The sequence below is a fragment of the Grus americana genome, chromosome 16 (genome assembly GCF_028858705.1).
Source record: "Grus americana isolate bGruAme1 chromosome 16, bGruAme1.mat, whole genome shotgun sequence".
NCBI lineage: Eukaryota > Metazoa > Chordata > Aves > Gruiformes > Gruidae > Grus > Grus americana.
In genome coordinates, this window is record NC_072867.1 from 4,426,423 (window position 1) to 4,453,008 (window position 26,586).

The 26,586-nt window shown below is 47.4% G+C and overlaps 1 protein-coding gene across 5 annotated transcripts in view; it reads left to right on the forward strand.

Annotated features, from left to right (window-relative positions):
* The window catches only part of TBX5 (T-box transcription factor 5), a 67,040-nt gene that overhangs the window by 36,246 nt on the left and 4,208 nt on the right, over positions 1 to 26,586 (forward strand). For all 5 annotated transcript variants that reach the window (XM_054844792.1, XM_054844790.1, XM_054844791.1 and 2 more), the window contains 2 exons: positions 8,156 to 8,247; positions 19,946 to 20,172. In XM_054844792.1, coding sequence (XP_054700767.1) covers positions 8,156 to 8,247; positions 19,946 to 20,172 — 319 coding nt within the window. The remainder of the gene's footprint in view (positions 1 to 8,155; positions 8,248 to 19,945; positions 20,173 to 26,586) is intronic.

Sequence of the window (26,586 nt, forward strand, 5' to 3'; positions counted from 1 at the left end):
CCGCATCGGTCAAAGCCTTGTAATCTGGAGCAGGGAGCCCGGCGCTCCCCTCCGCGGCCGGGGCGCTGATAACCGGGGCTGGCCGCGCTCCGGCCCTTTGTTTGGGGAAGGGCTCCTTCCCCGGCCGCTGCCCGGGCAGCCCTGCGGGGAGGGAGGTCGGCGGGGGGCTGCGGGATTGGCAGTGAGGAGGCCCTGGAAGGAAAGGGAGGCTCTGCGTCTGAAATCAGCTCCTCGCCTGCCCAAGCGAAACAAAGCAGGGGAAAAAAAAAATCAAATATATCAAATCAGGTTTTCTCGGGGTGCCGCCGGTAGGACACGCGTGGGTTCCCGCTGTTGCCCCCCCGCTCCGCTTGCTCTCCCGGGGGGACCCCGCCGCGGGGCTGCTGCCCCCTCTCCTTCCCCTGCTCGGCTTTTGGGCTTCCCCCCAGCGAGGAAGGAGGCGGAGGAAGGCGCAGGGCTGAGGAGGAAGGCTCAGGGCTGGGGTAGGTCTCCACAGATGTATTAGGGATGCCCTTCACCAACTGCCCCTCACCGCTGCATGCAGAGCCCGATAGCCCCTCTCTAGGGCAGAGCCCCATGAAAAGCCAGGTTTCCTTTGGAAAAAAAGCAAATTCCTCCCCAAATCGCATAGAAAGCGATTACTACAAGCTTTTACTGGTACTTACGGGCAGGTAGGATAGCTCCTTCGCACTTGACAGAGTGAAATTGTGCGCTTATTTTTTCAAATGGAGAAAGGTCATTTAACACCCCGGATAAATCCTGGATGCTTTCCTGGAGATGTAAGTAGGAAGCTCCTAAACCTGTGTGAAATGATTGCGTTTCCTCCGTCCATCAGTTGGCAAGGGAGACGCAGAGAGCAGAGGTAGGCTGGAGAAGAAAGAGTGTTTCACTGTAACTAGGGAGAAAAGAAAATACTTCCCTGCCCTTTAAAATAGGAGCTGTTGGCACAACCAGGACAAGCAAACTGAATCCAAATTGAGTCCTCGCCAAATTATGCCTTAAATTATAACTCCGCTGTGGATGCTATAAAATCAAGTTTAACTTCTGCTTGATGGATTCGGAGAAAGAATATAATATTAATAGAACTGGGAGTTAATAAAACAGGACACACCGCTCGCTTTAAAGGCATTTCCCTATGAGAAAACAGACCTGAATTTAACTGCTTTCCTTTGAAGAAAAATAGGACTGTTTTATAGAAAAAAAAATTATCATGCAAATAAAACAAAAAGCAAAGCAGAAACATGTAAGTACAGTAGTTTGGGAATACTGCCATATTAGGAGGAGCAGGAATATTTGATTGTAAATCAACAACATCTGGTTGATAAGAAATGACATCTGCGTATCCGTCTCTGTCAAAACATACGCACTGACAAATGCATGAATCCCTACAGACACACATGCGCTCGCATCCCAGCAGACGCATGCACACGCACACAGACACCACTACATATTTTACACACTCCCCTACACATTTTACATACATTTACATCCCTCTCTCCCCCCCGACACACACATTCCTCTTCTTGCTGCACTGAATCATTGGGGGAACAAATAGAGTGGCTGTAGCCCCAAGATAAAGACCCAATTGAGAAAGATAGAGCCATAAAAATAAACCGGGGAATGATCTACCCTAAATGGCATCTCCCTCCAGGGAAGGGAATAAAATTTGTAGCTTGCCCCAGTGCAGATGGAGAATAATATTGGGGTTGAGGCAGTGTGCAGCTGATGCTGTTGCTGATGCCGGCTGTGTGGAACGGGTATCATCCTCCAGCTGAGTCGAGTGGCAAGCGGGCTCTTTTCCACAGGCAGAAACCTGAGTTTGGTTTTCACAGCTGAGATGTTGCTTGACAAAATATACTTTCATGTTGCAATGCAGACTGCGTTTCCCGTTGCCGTAAGCGATGGCAGTCCCACCGCTCTGTGTCTGTCTGCATCGAGCTCCCCGAGGAGGGTCTGCCTGTCCATCCCCATGTCTCTTTGTCAGGGCACTACCTATTTTTTTTCCCCATTTACAGCCATCTCTCTCCCACCTATCACCTGTAGCACATCCTTCATGCAAACTTTCCTATCTGTACCATCACATAGTTTGTATACACCAACATATTTTACACATAGTTTTATACACCCATGTATTTTACTCACATACACATATACACAAACAAATTTATACGTGCGTGTGTTTTAGGTTCCAAGAGCTATGTTATAGGTGAATTATATTACAGCATTAATTGTATGACTTGCCCATAAATGCATTTTAGTCTATGCTTACACAGCTTATAGAAATACCTGCCTGATTTCAGATCCGTCAATTTATTTCAATAGCACAGCTGCAATCCCAATGTTGGGCTTGTGCTTATTTCCCCTGATATTTTAGACAGCCTGAAAAGATATTTAAGCACACTGGGATCTCCCCCTCCCCAGCCCTACTCCCCAAAAGGGGGCTTAAGCTACGAAGAAAGTTTTGGTAAAGTTTTCAGTGCGGTTGTCAGCAGCTCGGTTGACCACCTCCCCCCTCTCTGCAACCTTGAAAAAATACCCCAGAAATATTGAGGTGTTAAAATAGGTCACATGCACATTTCATTTCCTTGCCATTTACACAATGGGTGCTTGCAATCAGGTTGATTCCCAAATATTAACTTCCCCTGCAGTTAAGTACCATTTTGCTGTAGCTTAAATCATTGTGTTACTAGCTCGTATTTATTAGGTACTAGCTCTCTGCTTAGGACCAGGAAATGAACCCTAATAGACAGAAATAATTAAGGTTCTGCCCTCATGAGGGTTCTTTCAAAAGCAAGAATTCACAACAATTATTCTCATTAATTTTTACAACCTACTTTCCCCGTTAGCTGGACTTGGGCTTTATATTGGTTTTTCCCCCTCAGGATATCCGGTTTTATGCTGATTTTCCCCCCTCCCCAAGTTATTTAACATTCTTGGTAGCCCAAATTCTTTCAAGGAAACGTTAGCTCTAGTTGGGATGCTATAGGCACCCAGAAGTGCTACATGCACCACAGCAAAGCAGAGGACCAGGGAAGGGCCTGGCTGAAGACTAATCTGATGCACTCCCAGAGAGCCAGTGGACATAGAGAAACGTGCCGGTGGGCTTTCTGAATATATAGGTTCATCCCACCCCCAGAAAGACCCCAGGGTTGTGTAGGTGTAGCTGCTGCTGGAGGCAGGCAGGTCCTTGGGCTCAGGATGTTTTGCCCCGAGCGCTCAGTTCTTTTTGTCTTTGGTTGCAGGTAGCCGCTTCCATCACTTCAGTAGAGGCTACCAATGTGGTGGCCCAGCTGGCATCCCATGGAGTGTCTCTGTGCAGAGGCTGGACCCAGTCCAGTCCCCCGAAGCAGCCCTGCAGGGCTTTGTCCCCCAAACTCTTCCTGCCCAGCCTGCGCCATTGGCCCCGTGTCTTCCCCCCCATGGCAGGAAGGGGCAGCCCCTCTCCTTACTCAGAGCAGGCTCTGCTCCAAAGGGGGGGTCTCCCAAGGGCTGATGGAGGCAGGGCTCCTTGGGGTTAAGCGAGGTGAGACTGTGTAGCTCCTCTTCATCTCCAGGACTGGTGGCTTCTGTGCACCCTCGGTCACTCGGGGACCGCAGTGAGCTCTTCTCCTCTCACTGACCCTCTCTGGGGCTCCTCACGTCTCTGTACTCTCAAATGCTAAGTCCTGTCGCAGGCTTCAGTGGGAGAGTGCTTCCTTCAAGAGGTCTCGTGTCCTTTACAACCTGTGTCTGAACCAGTCCTGCCTCCCATCGTCCTCAGCCTTGTCCCTGCCTCCCTGCCAGTCCTGGGACAGGGTGCTCAGCCAGCCTCGAGCCCCCGGCCCCCTTTGACCCTCAATCCAGACCCTCTCCCCGAGATCCGCAAAGGCACCCTATCTCTCTCCAGCCTCACTCCCGACCCACCTCCTTCCCCCCAACCCAGCACTGTGCGCAAGGTCTGTCTCTTCTCATCCTCTGTTCTTGTCTCCCAGTTCAGCCAACAGCCTCCTCAATGAGCCCCTCTGTCTCGCACCAGTACCTCCGACCAGCCACTGGCTCTCAATCCCTCCCATTTCCTTCACTGGCTTCGGCATCTTCTCCCCCACCATGAGCAGCCCCCCCTTCCCCTGGACTTTATCTTGGGCTCCAAGTCCCAGCTGCCCATCCAGCTCCTCTGTTTGGCCCAGCCAGATGTACGTAGTCTCAGCAGGCACCTTGTCTTCATCTATTTCTTTCCTTCCCACTTCTCTGGTTTGGCTTCCTCCTCCACGCTGACTTGGTTTCCACCTGGGGTATGTGAGAGTGCAAAAGAAAAAGGCTCTGTGCTCTCAAGCCTGAAGCCCAGCCTCCCAGTTGCTCCCAGCACAGCTGCAGCAGTGGCAGGGATGGTCCACGCGTGCTCAGCTCAAGGGTAATCACCTCGACCACTTCATCACTAAATGGGTCAACCCGAATGGTGATTTTTTTTTTCTCCCTCAGTCTTTTGAATTGTCCAAGTGGGGCTGATGTTGACAAGAAGAGAGCTCAGAAACTAGGGAACCCCATCCCTTGCAGAACATGAAGTCCCTTTTCCAGAAGGCTCAGCCGTTAGGACAGTTTCAGAAGAGCCCAGGAGGGTCAGGGTGGTGTGTTTTACCTTAGCTGAAGTGCTCAAAAAATGTGGGACCAGTTGATAGTAAAACAAGTAAATAAAAAAGAAGTCCAGGGCAGACAACTGGTGCAGAACATCTCAGCCCTAACAAAGTTCTGTAAAGTTAGAAGCAATTGAGAAAAATCTTATTATTTTGTCAAGCATTTGCTTGACAAAAAGTAATACTAAGTGGTAGTTTCGATCCTGGTCGTAACAATATTCATGAGCCTGTGGACGCAAATACCCGTATAAATACATGGCTGTGCAAAAAACAAACAAACAAAAAAAAGCAAAGTGTCTTTCCTCGACCTAACTAGATGCAAAGCTAAATTTTAATATGCTGGAGCTAAAGATGCCGTTGGAAATGTCTCAGCAGAAGTGCTTTGTGGTCAGTTAGCCCAGAGAAAGGAGTGCAGAGGAGCGGCGCTGAGATTTCATTGGGAACTGTCGCTTCCCGTTAAAGTGAAGATGAACCCATAGGTCAGACAAGCCCTGAAAAGTGTAAATCTGGGAGGCTTCACCCTGGAAAGCTCTCATCTCAGAAGGGTCTGCAGCAGCTTTAGAAAGCAGTGGTCAGAAGCGAACTTTGCCATCAGTTTCTTTCAGTAACAAATACATAAACAAAGCCCTACAGTTTTATTGAATCTGTGCTATATAATTTAGCCCTGGGCACTCTGTCTTAATGACTTTGCAGGACGTTGTATTTTTTTTATTTTTCATGATGTAATTGTCATTTGACTTTCTGACAGCTTTTTCTCCCCCCTCCCTAATGAGTTACAGTCAATTAAACAGAGTTTTGCTATGGCAAAGTTGATCCAGAAGAAGGTTATTTCCACCCATTCGTTTGCTTTTCCATCTCTGAAATAGTTTGTAAGTCAGACAAAACCTGGCCAAACAAAATATCTTCCACAGGCTGTTTTGTAAAGCAGGGGTTCACCAACTTTTTCTCTGTTCTCTATTTTGTTGTGTACGGTTTTGTTAAATCTGGCTTGGACTCTCCTGGCTTAGTGCTAGGGCTGATGCCATGAGTTACCAACTAGGAAAACTGTTCTGAAAGCTCCTGCTGAAATCCAGTTGAGACCTAATTTAAAACCTTCTGTAGTCCCTGGTTTCTAGATGCCTTCAGTCTAGCAGATCTCTAATTTTAAGGAGGCCGAAGCTAGCCGTGCTTCACTTGGGGCTTTCTGCCACCAACGCGTATGTTAATACCTTTGCTTGTACGAGTCTTCCCGATGAAGGTTAGAGGACTCCTCTACTCATAAAGCAACACATTTGCAAGATCAAGGTCCCATACGATATTTTGTCCGACATTTTGTGGGTGATTAAAGGCTTGTTTCATCAAACAGGGCATTCATCTGAGCTCTTTAAATTAGGAGCTAGAGTGTTGACGGCTCCTTCTCCGGTGAACGGAGAGTGTTGGGGACCTGTGAAGGCAACGCTACCCACCTCAGAGCCCCAGTGCCCTCTGGCAGTCCCCATCTCCTTCCATTGATTCCAGCAGGAACGCTGGGAGACGAGGTTCCCGGTGCAGGCGCCTTGGTTAAAATGCCTTCGGTTAGGTTGGGATGAATCCGGCCCTTTGTACATTTGTGTGCCGGTGCCAATGCTGTAAATCCTCGCTCAGTGAAGGACTTCACTTATGCAAGCAAATATTGCCATTGGGTTCGGCAAGGGAGGACAACTTGTACATTTAGTGTGCTTCAGAATGCAAATTGCATAGAAACATTCAAAAAGTTGAATAATGCCTATTATTCATTATAGAATTGCCACCACCTCTCCGGTGGGAACTGATGGGCAGTTTCTTTGTGAAATTCACAGCTGGTTGTCTAATTATTCAGGGCTTTTAATTATAAAACGTGCCTCTGTTTTACTAGAGAACAGCTCAAATGGCAAATTAGACCAAATAGATTGCTTGTTCACCTTTCTCTTTGAAATCTGAAATGCGTGACCAAAAAAAAGCAATGCCCTGTTTATGTACTAAATTAGGTCCTGATTTAATGGAAATGCCCATGGGGACAAGCGTAGGGGTGATGGGGTCTTTGTGTGAGATTTGGGGCTGAATTGGGCAAAAATGGCAAATAAATATATGGCCTTTGGAAAAAAGAAATGCTATAAAATGAGAGAACAGCAAAATAATCTTGTTGTGCAGACACCTGGCAGGTTTTGCTATTGACACTGGCCAAGCCAGATTTTTCTCTTTGAATTTTGGCAAAAAAGATGGGTCTAGTTATGTGTGCTTGACTTGGTGAACACGAACCTCTCTCTGTTCTCCCGCCATTACTCTCTGCTCCTTCCTTCCTGTTGACCAACTTTCAACAGGAAGGAAGGACCGTGTTTCCATAAAATGCGATGAGCACATGAAGTTCCTCCAATGGCAAACACAAGGTTGTCTCTCCTCCTGGGCAATGCAAGTGGCTCTCCCGACTCCTGGCCAAGGACTTGGACTGCTGGGCAGCGAAGGAGAAAGAGAAGAAGGGGAACCGCTGTCTCTTCTTGCCTGAATATTAGGGCATTGCAGGTAGATCACACCTGATCCAGACTCAATCCTACTCTGCAAAGACACCAAAGCATTTGCATCAAATTTGGCATGGCTGAGTGAGTTTGTACAAGATCAGCAGGGAATCTGAGGGTGCTGCTGGTCCACAGTTAATATTTGCTTAAATGACAACCCCTGCCTTGAGAAATCCTACTCACCTAAGCCCTCAGGAGAGGGCTCTGAAGGAGAGGATTGCACCTCTCTGAGCAACGCAGTTGCTTTAGATAAGAGTACATTTTGTACAGCAGCTGCTTTAAATGTTAAACTTGGACGTTTTAAGAGGACCAAAGTTAGGAGTCTGAGGGGGCTTCATCCCAGAAAACTTTAGATGCTGAAGGTAGCCAACTAAGTGAGCAAAGTCGTCCCTCTTAATCCCTTCTAGAATTAAGGGGGAGATAAACATTCCTCTGGGGCATGATGGTCAGAGGTGGAGTTGCCCTCCAAGTACCTTTGGTAGTTAGTCCATGCAGTGCTTACAGGTGTGGGGCTGGTTGGGGAAGGGTGTCAGATGCAGAGCACCTGGAGTACATTTAGCTGGTCTGAGACAGAGAATGGGTGAGCCTTACCCATCTGGGTGAGAGGATCTGGGAGGTAAGGTTTCAGTCATGGCTGCATGTTGATGAGAAAATACTTGTTGGGGTGAGTGGGATTTGTTCAGGCAATGTGACTTTCATCCCTGGTCCTCTGGTCAGTCCCAACAGCAAAAGGAAAGTATCTCTAAGAAAGCAGATTTCCTCCAGAGAGAAATTTGTGTGTGTGCGCAGTCCCACATGTTAGTTATGGGACAAGCCTGAGAGAAGCGAGAGGTTGTTGACAGGAGATATTTTTCCAGTGGAGAGATCTAGAGGAAAGCCCATCTGGAGTGGTCAGTGCCTGAAGGATGACTTGAGTTCCTGAAAGCTGTGTTTTCCCCCGCGTCCCTATTGGCTTGGGTTTAATAAACAATATCCCCTCTCTCCCAGGCCATGCCTTGGACTTGTGATGAACCCGTTGCATTTCCTCCCTTTCAGATCACCCAGCTAAAGATTGAGAACAACCCCTTTGCGAAAGGCTTCCGCGGCAGCGACGACATGGAGCTCCACAGGATGTCCAGGATGCAGAGGTAACATGTGCCTCCATCGTGGGGATCCACTCAGGACCGTGAGAGCCACCTGGGCTTTGCTTTGCATGTCACTTGTGGCTTGAGCTAAGCCAGGACTTAGTGGCAGTCCCTTCTCTGTCCTCTGCATGTGCGTTTTACGTCAAGCTGTTGAAATATCATCAGGATGTGGGGCCAGGACTTCCCCCTCCGAGGTGAGTGCCTTCACTGCTGCGTTACAGAGGCAGGATCTCACTCGTGGGTTGTCCTTTTGGCCACAGGGACCTTGTATTTTTTTCTGACGTGTCCCCATCCAGAACAACCTCTAGCTTTGTGCTAAACAGATGTCTCTGCGGCTGCATGTGGGCTTAAACCTGTTTAAAACAACAAGGACTAGGTCTGAGAAGCTCTGGTCATCAGGCTGCTATGGAAGAGCTGTTGGGTGGTTTTTTTTTTTCTTGGGTGGCAGTGCTTTAAAGACAAAGCCCCCAGCCTTGTTCTGGGAGCAGGTTTGTTAAGGATGTTCCAGGTGCCTCTGGAGATCTTGGTGCGGAGACCTGTGTTGTGCTGGTTTCTGGCTTTCAGAGGGTCTTTGGCAGGAGGGGAGTGTTTGTCTGGTTGGTTCTGGATGTGCAGAGCAGGAGCGTAGATGTAGTGGTTTCAGGTTGAAGAAGGAAGGTATTATAAAATGTTGGGATCTCCAGGGCCAGGTGGCTGAAGAGGTCTTTTTGAATCTCAGTTTTGGATGTAAGTGCTTAAGCTGAAAATCAAGCCTAAATCCTGTTTAAAGTCCTTTTCTAAATGTCAGGTCCTGCCGGTAATTAACTTCATGCCTTTCACTTCACTTGGAACTTCGTCTGTGTGTCAAGTTACTTCCTGGTGCAAATGTTTTGCAGGAACAGTGCCATACCCATGATTATATCTAAGACAGATGTAGGTGCTCAATATAGCATTTTCCATCCAGGAGGGCAGGAGTGACTCAGGTCCTTTATTCTCTGGGACCAGCGGAGCTGGTTCTCGGTGGAGGGCTGTAGGCACCTGTGACGTGAGCTTCTGCAGGGAGGGCTCTCTGCACCGCCCGCCTGGGACCCGGCTGTAGGTGGTCACTGCAGGCTGGAGGGCAGATGCCGGTGTAGCTGCAGGAGTCTTTTCTGGTTGCCATAGTTGGTGGCCTGAGCGAGGCTCTCCGTAGCCGTGCAAATCACGCCGGCGGGCAACAAATAACACTTGTAATTGTGCAAACGCTTACACCCGTCACCCGGCTCAAACGGGCAAATGGATTCCTGTGTACAAACATTTTCAGGCTCAGACCCAGAAAAGCCAATATATAAATAAATATATATATATTAAAAAAAAAAAACCCCACACGCTTTTCTCAATCTAAATCATCTCTGTGGTCTTCTGAATGTGCTCTGTGTTCCCTGCCTGTCTGCCCTTTCCAACAACAGCACAGATCCTGGCATATTATCTCAATATTTATTTATTTATGGGTGCACTACCACTTGAAATAGCTTCCCCTCCCTCCCGTGCCAGCCTCCCAACCTCTGCTGCAACTTGAGTAACGATGTCCCCTGCACATTTTTGCTGCTAAACTACCCTTTCATTATGGTCAATGGAAAGATTTGAAGGTTTACATTCATCACGGGGTTTTTCGGAGCAGGAGGTAAAACAGTGAGGACTATTAGAAGGGCTTCATGCCATACGAAGAGCATGGCATCTGGCCATGCTGAGCTTGTGCTAAAAATTGCTTGGCATTTTTATGCGGGCCTGCGGTCATAGTCGATGATACAGTGAACAGAAACACTTGGAATATATAAATACACCCGCTCAGACCTGGCAGGCTTGAAAGGGTTAAAATCCACAGCATCGACTTTACAGGATAATTTCTGATGCTCGCTTCCTTAATAACTTATCCTCTGTACTGATAGCATAGAAATGACTCTGTACCTTTACAAAGATGTCATTTTTTTTTTTTAAGGGAAAGCAGGATAAGATTATTATAGTAAAATAAAGACCCATTCAAGGTTGAAAATATTAGACAAATATGCACCCACCTTTGTGGTTTTTATATATATATGAATATATACACAATTATATATATAAATATATGAAAACATATATAAAATAAATTATATATATATAAAAAAATAAATTGCATATGTAAGATAAAGAACCATTCAGGATTGAGTATGTCAGAGACGTATGACCTACCTTTGTGGATTTATATAGGTTTAACATATAAATATATATTAAAATATAATTAAATACATATAAAATATATTTTAATATAGAAATATGTGTGTGCATATGTAGCGAAGTTGTAGTAAGTGATGGACTCGCTACTCAGTTGGCAGGTATAGGTACGTCTGTCTTGGCTTCAGGGGAGTGATGTCTGTTTATGCCCTTGGGGAATACGGTGGGATATGTTTTTAGTGGTGTTCTTTCATTATAGAAAAAAAAAATAGCTGGAAAACCCACGCTTTTTTAAACAGTGCACAGCCTTCTGTACCGGAAACTAGTGACCTGGCATTCATCAGGTCACTGATCATCTCATTAAGGGGTATAGCCATGGAGGGAATGAATTTTTCATGCTGAGGAAAGCCTCAGCGCTTCTGTGTTTTTTTTTATTTAAATCTCCAATGTTTCTTAATTCCCAGTGTAGGGCTATGGCAGAGGGACATCTCCTAGCTGAAAGCAGCCCTGGGAGAAGCAAACCCTGGCACATGAGGCTGAAAGGCAGTGCTGACCCAGCTGGATGCATGACCTGGCATGTGGTATCCCATTTTTTGGGGAAGGCCGGCCCTGGCTATGGCCCAAGCGTGTCCCTCTGCTCACCCCTCTACACTCGCACACCTCGGAGCAGCCTTGGAGGCCTGAGCCCTGATGAAGATGTGCTTCCAGCACTAAACCTTCAGGTCCATGTGTTGCGTGGGGCTTGGACCAGATGGGAGTAGGTGGGTGGTGGTTGAAGATGCCATCTAGAAGCAGCGTCCCCAGGCTGGGCTGGTGTCTAGGCTCCCTCTGCACAAAGCAGAGCGTGATGGGCACTTTTGGAGAGCAAAGCTGCTTTCCTTTGAGAGCCCACCCCACAGACGGTAGTGTGGGTGAGGAGCCCTCCCTCTGCCTGTCTCACCTGTAGAGTCTGAATGATTTGCTCAGAGTAGATGCCTGCCTTTAAAGAGCTAAAGTTACATGAGATAAAGTCCATCCTAATAGAAAGATTTGCCATTGGGCCAGCTCTGGTGGTCTCCTTACACCTTTGGCTGTCAGAGGATGGGAGGGAGACCAGTTTGCTGGGTCTAGAATGGTTTCACTCACCTCAGAGCAGGTCTTGGAGTGGAGTGAAGGTGACGTAGGTCTAGGTGCCGGTGGAGACTTGATCTGATGATTTATCTGTTGAACACCCACCCTTGGCAAAGGGAAGGGACTGAGAGGAAGGAAGATGAAGCAGGGAAGACAGACAACTTCCAGCACCACGAGTGAGTTCAAAGTGAGGTCTCGGGTGCCTTATCAAGGACTCTCCCTCTGACTGTGTGTGCTCTGGCCAGCCAAGGGCAACGTGTTGGCTGGAGTGGGTCGCTGGGGACAGGAGCTTCGCAGGGTGGATGAGGATGTCTTTATGAGTCCGTCCCTCTCTGTGGCTTTCTCCTTCGCAAGGCCTCCGTGTTCGTTTGTTTTCTCCTCTGATTTCCCAGAAGAAAAGTTAATAAGTCTGTCCAGGTAGAAAACTTCATTCAGTAGTGATATTAAGCCTTTCAGCAGCAGATGATTTCATTGAAAAAGAATAGCCACGAGCTCCAGAGAGATCCAAATTCCTGTGAACTCAGACTTCTGATACACGTTCATCTTCCCCCCCACTGCCTTTCTTTCCTGAGACACATGGGACTCCTTTAGCAGTTTCTTTGACAGGATGAGGGCTCTGAGAGAGCAGGGTTTTTTAAGTTTTCAAGTTTCTGAGCATGAGATCAACTTTGTAATTTCCTTGATTAAAAAATACAATAAAAAAAAAACAAACAAAGAAAAAGGAAAACATGCTAGAGGAAAATGTGTAGAGGGATGTGAGTTATACTGTGTCTGTATCCTGTGGTCATGCTGCAATTGAAAAACATAAATCAGGTAAAAAATATGTAGCTGTGATGCTGGGAGTTTTAGGCAAAGTATTCCTTTCAGATCTCTTGCCCTGCTGTACCGTAAAAATTCCTTTTGTCTCCACTTAGAACTTCTGCCTGTGCCAAGGGGAATTTGGTGTGGAGAGCAAGAGCAAAACATGCAGCAGAAATCCGCCGAGAGTGAAGCTTATGCAGAGAGACGATGAGATCTGCATTGCAGATGCCACTGTAGGACTTTGCTCTTAAAATTCTCCACACATGAGACTCAACGAACCATAGCTATAGGGTGATTTGGGGGGCTGCATACAAGTTGTAGCTTTTACTATTTTTTTTTTTTTTTTTTTTTTAAATCTGTGACTGCCCAAAGACAGCAGGGGAGACGTGTTTGTGGGTCTGGGGCTAGAGCACTGTAAAAGAGCAGTTCTGTTAAACCCTTTAACCAATTTTTGCTGATCATCTGCAACTCCCATTGTCTGCAGTGATTATTATGGGTGCTGAAGAGCTTCTGGAAGTCTCAGGCCCTAGTTACTGTTAAATTAATGCAATTTAGTCCTTGAAGCTTCTTATTGGGAAAGCTTTTGAGGGGAAGGATGATTATGTGAAAGGGTGGCTCTTACCTCCCTTGGTGGGTATCCTGGGCCCTTTCAAAGTGAAACAAAGATCCAGAATGATCCACTTGACCGAGTGCTGTGGTTTAACCCGGCAGGCAGCTAAAACAACCACACAGCTGTTTGCTCAGTCCCTCCCCTGCAGCGGGATAAGGGACAGAATTGGAGGAAAAAAAACCCAAAAAGCTTGTGGGTTGAGATAAAGACAGTTTAATATGACAGAAGAGAAAGAGAATAATGATAAAAGAATATACAAAACAAGTGATGCACAGCGCAGTTGCTCACCACCTGCAGACTACCAGTGCCCAGCTGGTTCCCGAGCTGTGGTCTAAACCCCCGGCCAGCTTCCCCCCAGTTATATACGGAGCATGATGTCATATGGTGTGGAATATCCCTTTGGCCAGTTGGGGTCAGCTGTCCTGGCCGTGTCCCCTCCCAGCTCCTTGTGCACCCCCAGCCCCTTGCTGGTGGGGCAGGATGAGAAGCTGAAAAGTCCTTGACTTGGTGTAAGCATCACCTGTCAACAACCAAAACATCAGTGTGTTATCAACATTATTCTCATCCTAAATCCAAACCACAGCACTATACCCGCTGCTAGGAAGAAAATTAACTCCATCCCAGCTGAAACCAGGATACAAAGAAGAGTGGCGGTGTAGTTCCATGTTATGTATATATCTTCTCCATCAAAAACCATGAGCCATAGTTTGCTGCCTTTGTCATTAATCCACAGTAATATTCCTGGCTCCAAATGAATTATTCCAAAGATTTCCTGATGTAACCGAGAACAGAAACTGGGCCAGACATAAAGGACATAAAATCACTACCATGATTCAGAGCTGGCGTGACAGAGAAGACGGTGCGTTTTGGGGTGCCAGTAGAATAAATGGATGAGCCTCTAGGCTCCAAAAGGGTGTCTACCCTGGCATGCTAACATCATGTTGGACTGATAGGAACCAGTCGGACTAATGCAAGTAGGTCTTGGTCCACTGCAAACGACCTTGCTCTTCTTGCGTCCTCTCGTTGCATCTTTACATCCACTTTCATTTCCTGTCTTCTGTCACTGAAATCTCCAGAGCCACATGCTGTCTGAAACATTTTCAGTGTGAGACTTAGAGTTATAACATCCGTTGGAGAAATGATACTTTCCTCCAGCAAACATCCCCGAGGAAATTTTCCTGGTTAAAGCCCCAGTGGATGCTGTAGGCTTAAACCGTATTCCATAGAATTTGATGGAATTCAGGTGAAATCTGAAATAAGGCTCTACAGACTTCACTGGACGGTATCCACAACTCTTTTAAAGTGAGAAAGTCAGCTCAAGAAACACAGGGTAGTTGTGGTTTCCTCCATTGCCCCTTCTTTGCGGGATCTGCCCAGCAGCACCCAATCTGCAGAAGTTCAGTGCAGCGCGGAGGGATGCTGATGCTGTCTCTGTAGACCAACATCCATTCTCCATCGCCTCTTGTGTTCCTTTTACTCCAACATGAACAGTGGTATTTGTCTGCAGGAATCTAGCTTTTTATTTGCCTGATAATGACAGCTCTGGATCTCTAGCTGGTTCTTTTCACTGCTGGTTCTTGGGTTTGTTGCAGTGATCCCTTTGGGCTGCACTGCTCAGATGAGTGATGGAAGCACTGGTTGTTAACGTACCATGCATGGACCCAAAGCAGGGTGGTTGGACCCCTTTGCATTCTGGCAAGAAGGGTCAGGACATTTGGTATGTTGGTGGAGAATGCTGCAGTGAACAGCTTCCCGTATTTCTCAGTGAACGTTTTGACTTATATTACTAGACATCCAGTCTAGGGTATTATTTTCTGTGGGGCTGGCCTGCAGTCCCCATGCAGAGAGTGCTTGTATTTGATCTGAGGGTAAGACTGAAGGAAGTTCCTTTACTACCAAGTCCTTTCCTGCTGTAGTTTATCCACTTCAGACTCTCCAGACAGTCTCTTGAGAGTGGTTCAATTTTATTTCTGTATGCTGGAAATAAGCTGAAATGAATGCACACTGACAATTGTTTTCTGGTATACTTTTTTTTTCCTGGGAGATGGTATATTTATTCCAGTCACTTTTTGTCTCTTTCTATATCTGTTATGGCTGACTTCCATTTCTTCCCCGCTCTCGAGTCTCAGCAGGAAGAACAACAATTGGTGGCCTGGGAAATATAAACCCAAATACTTTTGAGTTATATTTGCACATCTGGAATTGGGGTCTGATTCTTCACCGCTGTATCCATGGGTGCTGGGTGGGTGGAGGGGACAGGACTGATAGGATGGCAAACATTTGTCCTTTCTTAATGACTGACCAAAGAGGAGTTAAAACCTCTGGCAATTTGGGAAGAGTCAAGGGCAATCACTATGTTTGGCCACTGATATTGGTCAGATTTTTAGACTGGGAATTGCCATTGTGAACAAGGTCTAGACAGTGACCAGCTCAGGGGCTTCAAAGGATGCTGTAAGACATGGCAGCAGCTAACCACGGGGAAATCCTCTTCCATATCGTGCCTCATCTTGACCTTGAACAGATATCAGTATGATCCTTGGGACCTGACATTTAATAAAGCCTTTTGAAATCTTGTTATCATGAGCTACAGCAGCTCTGGAAAGCCTTGGTGTATAACGCTTTGTTGCAGAAATATCGGAAGCATCTTCTAAAATAATTTGCTTAGAGGCAGCAGGAGCTGGATGCTTCAATGCAGAAGATTCCTAGTTGGAATCTTTAGCTGTGGATCTTTAAAGAGATTTTTAAGAAGGTTTTTGTCTGGCAGCTGCATTTACTATGCATTGGCTGGTACATTAGGAAACTTCAAGTCTGCACATGAAAATACATTGAAAATTATTACTCTCTTACAGCATAGTGATAAGGAAGAAAGTGGGCTGGGTGTCACTCTGTGAAGGTCTATATTTATAATTTTTCCAGAGTTTTTATTGGTCTGGAGAGGCCAGCAAGGTTTCCAGCTCTGAGATTACAAAACTTTCTTGAATTTGCTCCTTTGAATTCTTTGCTAGACGTGAAATTGTGGCATAAGTGATCTTATGGAACTCCTGAGTCTGTCACGGTGACGGCATCGTTTGGCCAGGGGAGGGAGAAGATGTCATGAGAGAAAACGAGAACAAGTTTGCTAATTCCAGCTGGCAGAGGTCTGATTTGGGTGGAAGTGCTCGGGAAATGCAGGAAGGATTCACTTGTAAGGCCTGATGTGTAGGGTCGGGGTTCTGTGATGAACTCTAAAGAGGAATGTGTGTGTTATTTGGAAATGGTTATGCAGAGCCGGTGTCCGATCCTACGGGTCTGGAAAACATCTAGGCAGGTGGGAGTTAAGAACTGAGTCCAGGTTTTAGGACCAAGTGCTTTCATTGTAGACTTGGACCTCATCCTTGATTTCATCCCCCAAGCTTTAATGAAAATCAGAGTAACATTGTCTCCTGGTGGCCCTTCAGCTGGAAGCCCGGTGGTGCAGACACTGCACAGCACCTTGCGCAATGCGGCTCCCCCCTTCCTCCCCGTCCCCCTCTGCTATTGTAATACACCAACTATGGTAACCGAATATTCATTATTAGCCTCCAACTGACTTTAAATAGACCAGTGACAGCTTCCTTCCTTGTAAATTCCTTCCCCAACAAACTTTTTTTTTTCCCTTCTAATTTTACAATTTTTAATGCAAAAAAAATGTAGCCCATTAACACTCCCATGTAAAACTAACTCACGTTCTGGCCCAGTAACAACAGTCTCTTCCTTGCTGTGTGGACAATTTCCTATATTGCCTGTGTAAGTCAAGCTTTAACACTTTTTTCCCATCCTACTTTGCTACAATTTTTTTTGGACAGCAAAATTTCTGGACACAACAGTCAGTTTGTGCCAGCGATTAACAAAACCTTTCATTCCATTAAACTGTGGCCTGGGATTACAACCAGCTATTTTGGGAATAGTGACTTTTAGGCACTGAAGGGGAAAAAAAAAAAAAAATCTGATACATTTTTAATAGACCAAAGGACAAACTAAAATGGTAGCTGTGCACACTGCATCTTGAGTGGGCTCAGGAAACAGTATAAATGTTTCAAGATGACTGTTGCTTTACAAGGTACCAAAGATATCTCTTTATTAGAGCTCAGCTCCTATAAGGAAGAAAAAGGTAGAAATACAGACATAACTGCCTTTGTGTATAGAAAAAAGGCAAAGTGAAAGAAAGAGAATATTTTAGATATTTAGTTAGAAAATACTTTCCTTCCTCAAATAGTTGATTTTTTGGCAAAAATAGCACCCAACATGTTTTGACTGAAATGGAAATATTTCAGTCTGGAGAGAAGTCATTGCAATACCTCCTGGGAACTGCTGTTTGGAAACTTGGTGTTTCCAACGTGTTCCTTCTCCAGCGTGACTCCCCGCTCCTGCCGTGTCTCCCGCAGAACACCACGGTCCTCTCTTATGGCCATGGAGGCTGTCGCGTCCCATGGGAAATGCAATCTGAAAGGAATTTGGTCCCCGGTGCATAACGGGAGTGTGTGGGATCCTGACACCACCTATGCTGGCACTCAGGGTAAAAATATTGCTCTTTCAGGCATACAGCTTCTTTATGGAAAGAAAATATTCTTGTATCAAGAAAATCAGGTGGTTAAATTTTCCCCCTCTCAGCTCTCCATTGAGACAGAGAAAGCAGAGAAAATGTTGATTTGGGTGAGAAGTATCTGGGATGGGGATGGCTTCTAAGTGTTTGTGTGGTGCTTCACACAGTGAGGGTCTGATGTTGATGGGGTCCCTGTGAACTACTGTGAGAATTTGTTGTAAGAAACCCCCATGCAGATCTAATCCCAGGTTCCAAAAGACATCTAATTCTTCCCCCACTGAAGCAGGGAGAAACTGTGAAAGCAGTCATCTCTACATCCTCCAAAAAAGCCACAGAGAACGTGATGTGGTATCATGCCTCGGTATGTCTCTCCTTCTGCACCGTAGCTCACAGGTACCCCATTGAATGAACAAAAAAACCAAAACAAGGCTCTGTCATTTCTTGAGGGATTGGGGCGTTGGTGGTGTTGGAGATGAGGAAGAAGGAACCAGCCAATCCATGCAGAAACCTCTCATTAGGGTGGAGACCTAAGGGCAAGGTCCCTGTGTCGCCTTCTTGTGGCTTGTCTCCTTGGAAGGGAAACACGGTGATGCAGCTTTGGGGTGTTATGCTGGTACTCTTTCCATAAGGATCCCCCTGTGAAGGTGGAGCAAGACAGGACCAGGCAGCTCAAAACTGTGACCTGATCGATCTGGGATACCCCCTAGAACCTAGAAGGTTTGAAGGCTGTAGCTCTTGACCTTCCTGAAAAGCCACCAAAGCTGCCCTGCAGCAAGAGCTCCTGGGATGGAAATGCTAGTGCTGGGTGTCCAGAGGCAGAGAGGTCCTCTGAAGCCCACCACACACCGTTGTTGCAGTCTTGCATATCTGGAGGATAAGTCTCTGCTTCCTCCCAGTCTACTTCTTTTGTTCCTTGTGCACAGCCTGGACTTCAGTTCTGGGAAAAAGCTGCCTGGTCAGCCAGTCCAAGTGTGTGGAAAGCCATCCTCCTGCCGGCCCCGCGGGGAGGAGCTGCTTGGCTTCCAGGGGAAGAAACCCCACCTTTGGAATAGGCTCGGCTTGGCAAGCCACCAGTGCCCGGGGTTTGGAAAGCTTTTGTGGCACAATGAGAGACACATTTATTTGGTTTTGAGCTCCTGGGTGAGTTTCCCCTCCATTACAGCTCGGTTGCTGATGTTTCTGGCAGCCACCACAGCAGTGGTTTGGATGAAAGCTCCCTGCTGTGAGTAGGTTTATATAATTGGTATTGTCAAATTTTGTAAATAAGTTCTGAGTTGCTACAGCGATAGGTCCTCTCTAAGGGGCGTAGTTGGAGATGCAGGGCTCCTCCTGCACATGTGAGTGGCCAGGTGAGCCTGTTGATGGGATTTTTCCTTGCTCCAGCATAATGATTTTGGGCAGGTGAATAGGATACCTCAAAGTCAGCTTGGTCCAATGGTTATAGCCCCGAAGAAGAAAGCTTGTGTTGGAATCTGTGCTGCTCTGAGCCTGGTGGCGCTTTGCGAGGTGCTGCTGTGCTACCTCATCTTTATGCATTTTAGCAAGTCCTTGGGTTCAGGGAGCACTTGGCTGTCTTGGAAACAGCCCAGGAGGAGGCTTGCACCTCATCCGAAGTCTCTGAGACACCCTACTCAGCTTCAGCTCTCCCCCGCTGCAGAGCAGGAATAATCTTGTCCAGCCACATTGCTGATGTGCTTGGAGAAAAGTCTCCAAAACACACTGCAGGGTCTTGTAGGAGATGAGATTTCCAGCCAGCGTTGGCAAAGCGTCCCTGCTTCAAACGAGATTTCGGAGCTAGGGAACAAACCAGACTTTCCATCAGTGCTCACCCTCCCAGCCTGGCTCTGCTGAGGCGTGTGGTTCTGGCATGCATCAGGTCTTGGTGATTTATTTATTTCTCTTTTCTGAGTGCTCTGGAGTGGAGCTTGTTCTCTGGTCCAGGGATCCCCCCGTCCAGGACAGCCAGACTGGCAGACCCTGGGGAAAAGGAATGGGGACAACTACCATAAGGGGAAAAGTAGACCTAAATATTTAATCCATCTCCAAGTCAGCTTGGCAGAAATGAAGTTTTTATTTACATGCATGTGCACATCCACATATACAGTATAAATAGTACATAATTTATAAATGCTATCATAATATGTAAATATAAATCTTGTGTATTTTTCTATAAGTCCATGTATCTATTTGATGTATGGGTGTAAAATAGCAGTTGTGGTAGAAGAGGCACGAATCTAAAGGGAAAGGTATTAAAAGGCAAGTGAAATAGAGAGTGCTGCACTGATAAAGTGTGACGGGACTGCAGTCTCCTGGGAGGGATGCCTCTCTTTCCCTGAAAGTCTAAACAAACACCATGACACTAATGTGCTGCCTTCATTTATTAATTCACTGATCTATTTATTAATTGATTGTTTTTCTGCCTTGTTTTTGTGTTTCTTTGCTTTTAGTAAAGAGTACCCGGTTGTTCCCAGGAGCACAGTGAGACAAAAAGTGTCCTCGAATCACAGCCCCTTCAGTGGCGAGACCAGGGTCCTTTCTGCCTCCTCCAACCTGGGCTCCCAGTACCAGTGTGAGAACGGGGTGTCGAGCACCTCCCAGGACCTGCTACCGCCTGCCAACCCCTACCCGATCTCCCAGGAGCACAGCCAGATCTACCACTGCACCAAGAGAAAAGGTCAGGACTTGGCTGCTCCCTGCTCGGTGCTTTCCCCTTCCCACCGTGACTGTCAGCGTTGTTTTCTGATGGTTCCCCTTGCCTGCGGGCTGGGCAGCCCCAGCCCGCTTTACGGTGACACTTGAGGGTGAGCAAGGGGTGAGGGTTGCGCGCTGGACGTGGGCAGCTCCCCCAGGCTGGGCTGGGAAACTCATCTCACTGGTGTTAGCCTAAAACCCCATCTCTGCTGCTGGGCTGGGAGCGAGCTTTTTGGAGGGGTGGCAGTACCTTTCAGCCACGCTGAATCCACATTCAGTAAGATAGCTGGTGCCGGAGATAAAGATGACTTTATCTGTCTCCATAGCCCCTCAGACAGGGTTAATCTCCAAGTGGAGATACCTTGACAGCTTGGATTTTGCAGTTTTCAACTAAGAGTCTCACAGCTGGGAGACAGTTGTCTGTAAGCAGAAAGCAATTCCACTCAAATGCTTGGCCTAATGAAGGGGGCGTGGGATTGAAAATCATGATATCCATGTTGGTTCCCCTCTGGTGCGACTGACCTGCTTTGACAGAGCTTGAGGGATCAAACTGTGAGGGCTTTACACTGACTGCTCAGCTCGTCCTGGCGTGAAGAGCCCCATGATATGGATGGGATAATTGTTCTCAGGCAGGAGCGAGCGGTTTGCGGTCTCTCCCTTCCTCTCCCAAAGCAATGGGATTGCTCAGGTGCTGAAACACTTGCAGGACGCAGAGAGCAAAAGTCTCAGATCAGCTCCACCCCGGACACTCAGAAGAAAACAGGGAATTTGCGGGGCTGAATGCAACCCTGTGGGTGGGCAGGAGATGGTTACTGCCTACCCCTATCCCCGTTTCTCAGGATTTAGTCTACATTGCGTGGGAAAAGCTAACAGGAGCCGGCACGCACCGTGGCATTTGAACGCACCAAGAATTTCTCCAGCCCCGTAGCCTCTCCCCACAGCAGATCCCTTCCTGCTTCCCCGCACAGTCCTATCAGTCAGCCACATGTCATTATTTTTAGTAACGTAACCCCTGGGGCGCTGGGATGTGCAGCGTAGACACACAGTCTAAGGTAGCGGATGCTGGGAAGTGCTGGCAGATGAGGCAGGAGGGCAGTGGAAATCTCTCTCGCATCCTTGGTGAATCCCCTGAATGTTGTAACGTCACATGTGTTGTGTATAAGAATATACATAAAACAAAAAAAAAGTTGAGAAATTTTAATATTTTCCTGATACTGAGCTAAACAGTGGAAAACAGAGGCATCGTTTTCTGACCCCTCCAGCTGACCAGGCGACCCTCGTGCTCGTATAGTGTGTTGGAGATGGTGATGCTAGACTTGAGCTAGCCGTAAGGTAGGGAATAGAGTTGCAGTGGCCTCCCAGCGTGCCCCCTAAGGTCAGAGATGGGGTGTGTGGCCCTTGGTACCCCCGTGCCGGTGCGGGACTGTGGGTGCGAGGTGCTGGGACACAACTGGGTTGCTGCAAAGCCCCACTGTTGGTGATGGAAATGCAGGTCCCGTTCGCCCTTGGCGTCCCTCAGCCTGCGATCTGTCCTCGGTGCTCCTTTGCCCTGGGAGCTAAGCTTTCACCGCTCCTCTTCCCCTTTGCAAAAACTAACCAAAACAAGCTGGCCTGAATGGCAACAAACCCTTTGGACAATCTCTGACTGCTGCGTGTCCCCGCACTGCAGGGCAATTCATCATTCGCCTCCACATTGTAACGTGATAAGGAATCAACAGAGGTTTCCTTCCAGTTTTGGGATTCCCGCTAAGTGGTGTCTCCATGGGTGGTTTCCCTCAATCCCCCAATTATCTCACTTCCTCTTATTGTCACAAAAGAGACGACTATCTGCCCTGTAATAAGCTCCCCGGCCCCTTTTGGCCTGCGTGGCCCTTGCAAAAGTGCAGGAGACTGGCAAAGCGAGTCCTTGTCTGCACGGCTGATGGCCCCTCATTATCTCTACGATGGCTTGAGTGGCACAAGCAGTTAAGGGCCTTTTATCAAAGCCGCCAAATGCTTTAATCAAAGAGAAGCAGTGTCCTGTCCGATACCACCGGCTTCTTCCGTGAAGCCGTACGTCTCGGGAGCCCGAGTCTCTGCTTTCCTCCCTGTGTCTTTTCCCCCCCTACTCCCCATGCATCTAGTAAATCGAAAACAGCCACCAGGGCTTAAAGAAAAGAAACACAAAGTTAATGGGAAACAGAGAGCCAATGTAAGCTGCCAAGCAGTTCTTTGCAAAGTGAAATTAATTAAAAAAAAATAAAGTCACTGGAGATGAGCAATTCTGTTCAGATAAATCAGAACGTGATCCACGGTTTCATCTCAAACTCAGACTGAGCGTGCACTTTCTTCTAGCACCGAGCAAGGATCTTTATTAAACTTGGGAAAATAACCTTACCGATAATAGTCCTCTTTTCCAGCCTCTCCTTTCTAAGTGTAATATTAAGCTTTCCCTCACAGCTCTCGTGCTTTCCTATTTTTCTGCATAACTTTTAACAAGCCTTACCATCTAAGAAAGTATGAAAGCAAGAGCGCTTTCACTCCTAATGCACCTCTGTCCATTGTCTGGACTGGAAGTTTTATTGATTTCGTTGGATCGTCAGCTCCCCAAACACTGACTCCTCCTCAGTCAGTTTAGGATTTATCTTAAGCGGATTATTTCCTTTTTGCAAGGCTGTGGTTATGGATAAATGCTCGCAGGGGCAAAGGGCAATTCAACTAGGTTCGAGACCAGCTGGTGTCTGTATCTTCTGTAGCAAATACCACCACTGTTTTCCAAGATAGTCTCTCTGATAAAGCTCCTTCTAGCTTTGATATCTCACGATGTTTCTCTGTATCCTTTTTAATCAGGAGGTCAACTCTTGGTTTAGGCTCAGTTAAGAATAGGCCTGTATTCGAGCAACTCAAAGGCATCTTATTCAACTTCTACTGCCTTGGTGACCTAGGACAAAGATTTAGCTCTGTGGTTGACAGTGTTGTTCTTAGCTGTCAAGTCAAGATGGATTCACTCTGGAGATCTGATATGGAGTTGCATTAGGGGAGAGCAGCAGGGCTGCGAGGGGATGTTATCTCTGAAGGCTTCTCTGTTTCAGGGAGCTGATTCTCTTCTGGGTGAGGAAGGAAGGAAGGAAGGACACATCCCAGACCCCGAAATCTGGCAATTCCTGGTGCACAGGTGGGAGCGTGGGGTCGCAGCATTGGGAATGACCCCAGCGTGGTGCAATGGGGTTGCTGCTCCAGGTGTCTTCTGAACATGCTGAACGCTGGGGAATCGCAGTCCTCAAGGCGAGAATCATGGAATCATAGAATGGTTTGGGTTGGAAGGGACCTTAAAGATCATCTAGTTCCAACCCCACTGCCATGGGCAGGGACACCCTCCACTAGACCACGTTGCCCAAAGCCTCATCCAACCTGGCCTTGAACACTTCCAGGGATGGGGCCTCCGCAACTTCTCTGGGCAACCTGTTCCAGTGCCTCACCACTCTAACGTGCTGTGTTGTATCCCAGCTCCACACTGAGATTGCTTATGGGATTTCACAAAGTCACTGGTCTTGAGAGGATGGATTAATTCCAATCCTGTATCTTACTAAGGAGTTGTCTCAGTTCCTGATGTGGATTTTTAAGCTGCAACAAAGACCAGTTAGAGCTTTGCCTTTTTTCTAGTTGTTCTCCACCTCTCCCTCTCTCATTGTTGTGCTTGGAGAAGCCCAAGAGGACTTACCAGCAGGCAGCTCGCTTTCTGTCTTTCATTTTAGCCCCACGTCCCAATTAGGGTATTGGGGCTTGTTTTCCCTTGTGTTATCCTCTCCCTAAGACTTCCTGTGAACTAAAAAGCCATCTCTCTAAACCTCTGCTCCCTCCCAGCCTTACACAATCTCAACCACTTGGCAGATTTCTGGGATGCTTGTGATGCTGAACAGGAGGTGACTGGAACAGCCTCTCCCTGGGGAGGTTATAAAAGTTGTCATGTTGGCACTCTGAGGGAGAAGAGGGATGTGGCAGAATCCACTGGCTCCAACCAGCAAGGACCGTATCCTTCAGCCCCCCTAGCTTGGACATGACCCTGCCCGTGGGGAAGAATATATTTTTCATCTCCTTCCTGCTCTGCTGAGGTCAGCAGAGATACAGCAATGCCTTTCCCCCTTCTCCTCAAGAACAGGCGCTGGTAGGGTGGACAGACCTCTTTGTTGACTGACCTGATTTCTCCCTCATCCCACCCAACTTTTCTTTCATTCAAAGAATCTGTAGGATAAAAGTCATGTACGGGATGTCTTCTTGTAGGACATGCTGCTTGTCCTGCTGATGTTAGATGCAATGAGTTGGTCAAGGCTTGAGCTATGCTGCAGCTAGAGGTGTTTGCAACTTGGGTACATGTGGTGGAGCCCACACCAATGTGGCTGCTGGGGCACCGAAGATGAAGAAGAGCCTGTCTGCATGATGGGGAGTTACTCGGAGGGCTGGTGTGCACCCAGCTTTCGCTGTGCAGCCACGTTGCTTGTAGCGCTGTAGTTTCAGTGGCTTCACATAAGCATCCCACTCTCCCATCAGGAGGAGCCTCATGTGCCTCTGCAGGCAGTGCCTGGCAACTCCCAGCCTCTGGAAGAGGTTCCAGCTTTTGGCGTTGGATTGTCTTTGCCCCACAACCCTTTCTGTCTTGTTCCCCTGCGATGCAACGCAGCCATACTGCAAACGGCGCGATTGCTGAAATAACTAGCGTGTCTTAGGTTTCATGTCCTAGGATGCACGCCTGCTTTGCCCTTTAGGGATGTGAATTTTGTTTAAATCTGCCTTTTTCTTTTCTTCTTTGACAACCCTTTCCAGTCTTGCACATGGTGATTGGCTATTCGGGCTCATGCTAGAGTCATACTAGAAACCAGACTGGATAAAACAGCAGCGTTAGTGATGATCACCCATTGTGTTTCCATCACAAAGTCGGGATGAACCTACTGTAATGCCTTGGAAGTGTGGGTGAGCTTTAAAAACTAAAACAATTGGGTCCCATTCTTTATTGCCTTCTGTCCCGGGGAGCTGATTGTCATGAATTGACACCAGGGGAAGAGGTGGGCCCAGTGCACCCGAAAGTCCAGAGATTTTACATGTTTGCATTTCATTCTGGATGGCCCTAATCTTGGAATTGGGAAAATTCCATTTAAAAAGCCATTTGTGTGGGATTTACAACCCAGCTGGAAGTAGTAAATACCGGAAATCTTGGAACTGCTTATGCTCTCGCTCAAGCTCCTTCATTAGATAGATCATGAAATTCCTTGTGAGGGAGCCAGTTTCCACCCCATTCCGCAGGCTCCCTTTTCCTTGTATCCACTTCGGAGCAGCTTCTCCCAACGCTGGCAGCTTCCCCTGCCTGGCAGAACCTTTTGCTTTTTGAGGTTTGCCCGCTATCGAGCGGCTGGTCACAAGAGCCGTTCACCCACCCTTGCCTTCCAAAAATAGCAACAAATGTGGTGGATGGCCAGCATGTCCCAGGATGGTCAGCATCTCCCGAAGGTGCCCAGCACCTCCTAGGGCTCAGTGGCAACAGGAAAAGGACAATGAAGTGCTATCAGGGAATCAGCATTAAAAATCAAACCCAGTTATCTCCTATGTTCTGCTTACACTGATGCTGAGAAGGTGAGAGGACCTTCAAGGAGAGGATTATGGCCTTGGGATGCAGTGATCAGGCTCCAGAGCAGGTGGGTTTGACTTTAAACTGCTGCTTCCAGCACTGCGTGAGAGCTCTGTTTGACTTGTCCTCCTTTTGCCACTCTCTTACTTGAAGACATCCCCTTCCCACCCCCAGATCTGCTCTGTACACCATGGCGATGCACTTCACCTGCTCTGTGCTGGCCCCGGTCTCCTCTGTGAGGAGTGGTGGGACAACGTCAGATCAGACTAGAGAGCTTGGACCAGTGTAAATTCACCAGCTGAGGATCTCTGGTCTGCGTCATCCCATCTGATGATGAAGATGGGCTGTTCTCTTCCCTCTCCAGCACTTTGAGGTTACATAGATGCGAAAATCATCAGGAATAGGGTCTAGAAGGCAGGCAGAAGCTGTTAGGGTAGGCTGTAATCCTTCGTTAGTGACTATGTCCTCTTTGGAGATGAGTATGGTGTTCTTACACTTAAAATCTGGAGTGATGGTGCCCTTTCTACACAGGACATCAGTGAGCCTGGCTCTAGAACGGCCAGCTGAGCGATCGCGAGAGCTTACAGAAGAAGAGAGGGTACCTATCGGGTTTCCACTGAAATTCTGGTTGTTTTTGTTTTTCTCTCTTCACCTGTGATGAATTCTGGAAGCGGATCCGTAACTGCGGCTCTGGCTGGGCTGTGGCAGGCAGCGAAACGTCTGGGCTAAATGGAAAAATCAGCAACCTCAGGTTGTAAGTCAGGCGCATTTTTACACAACGGAAAACCAGAGTTTGAC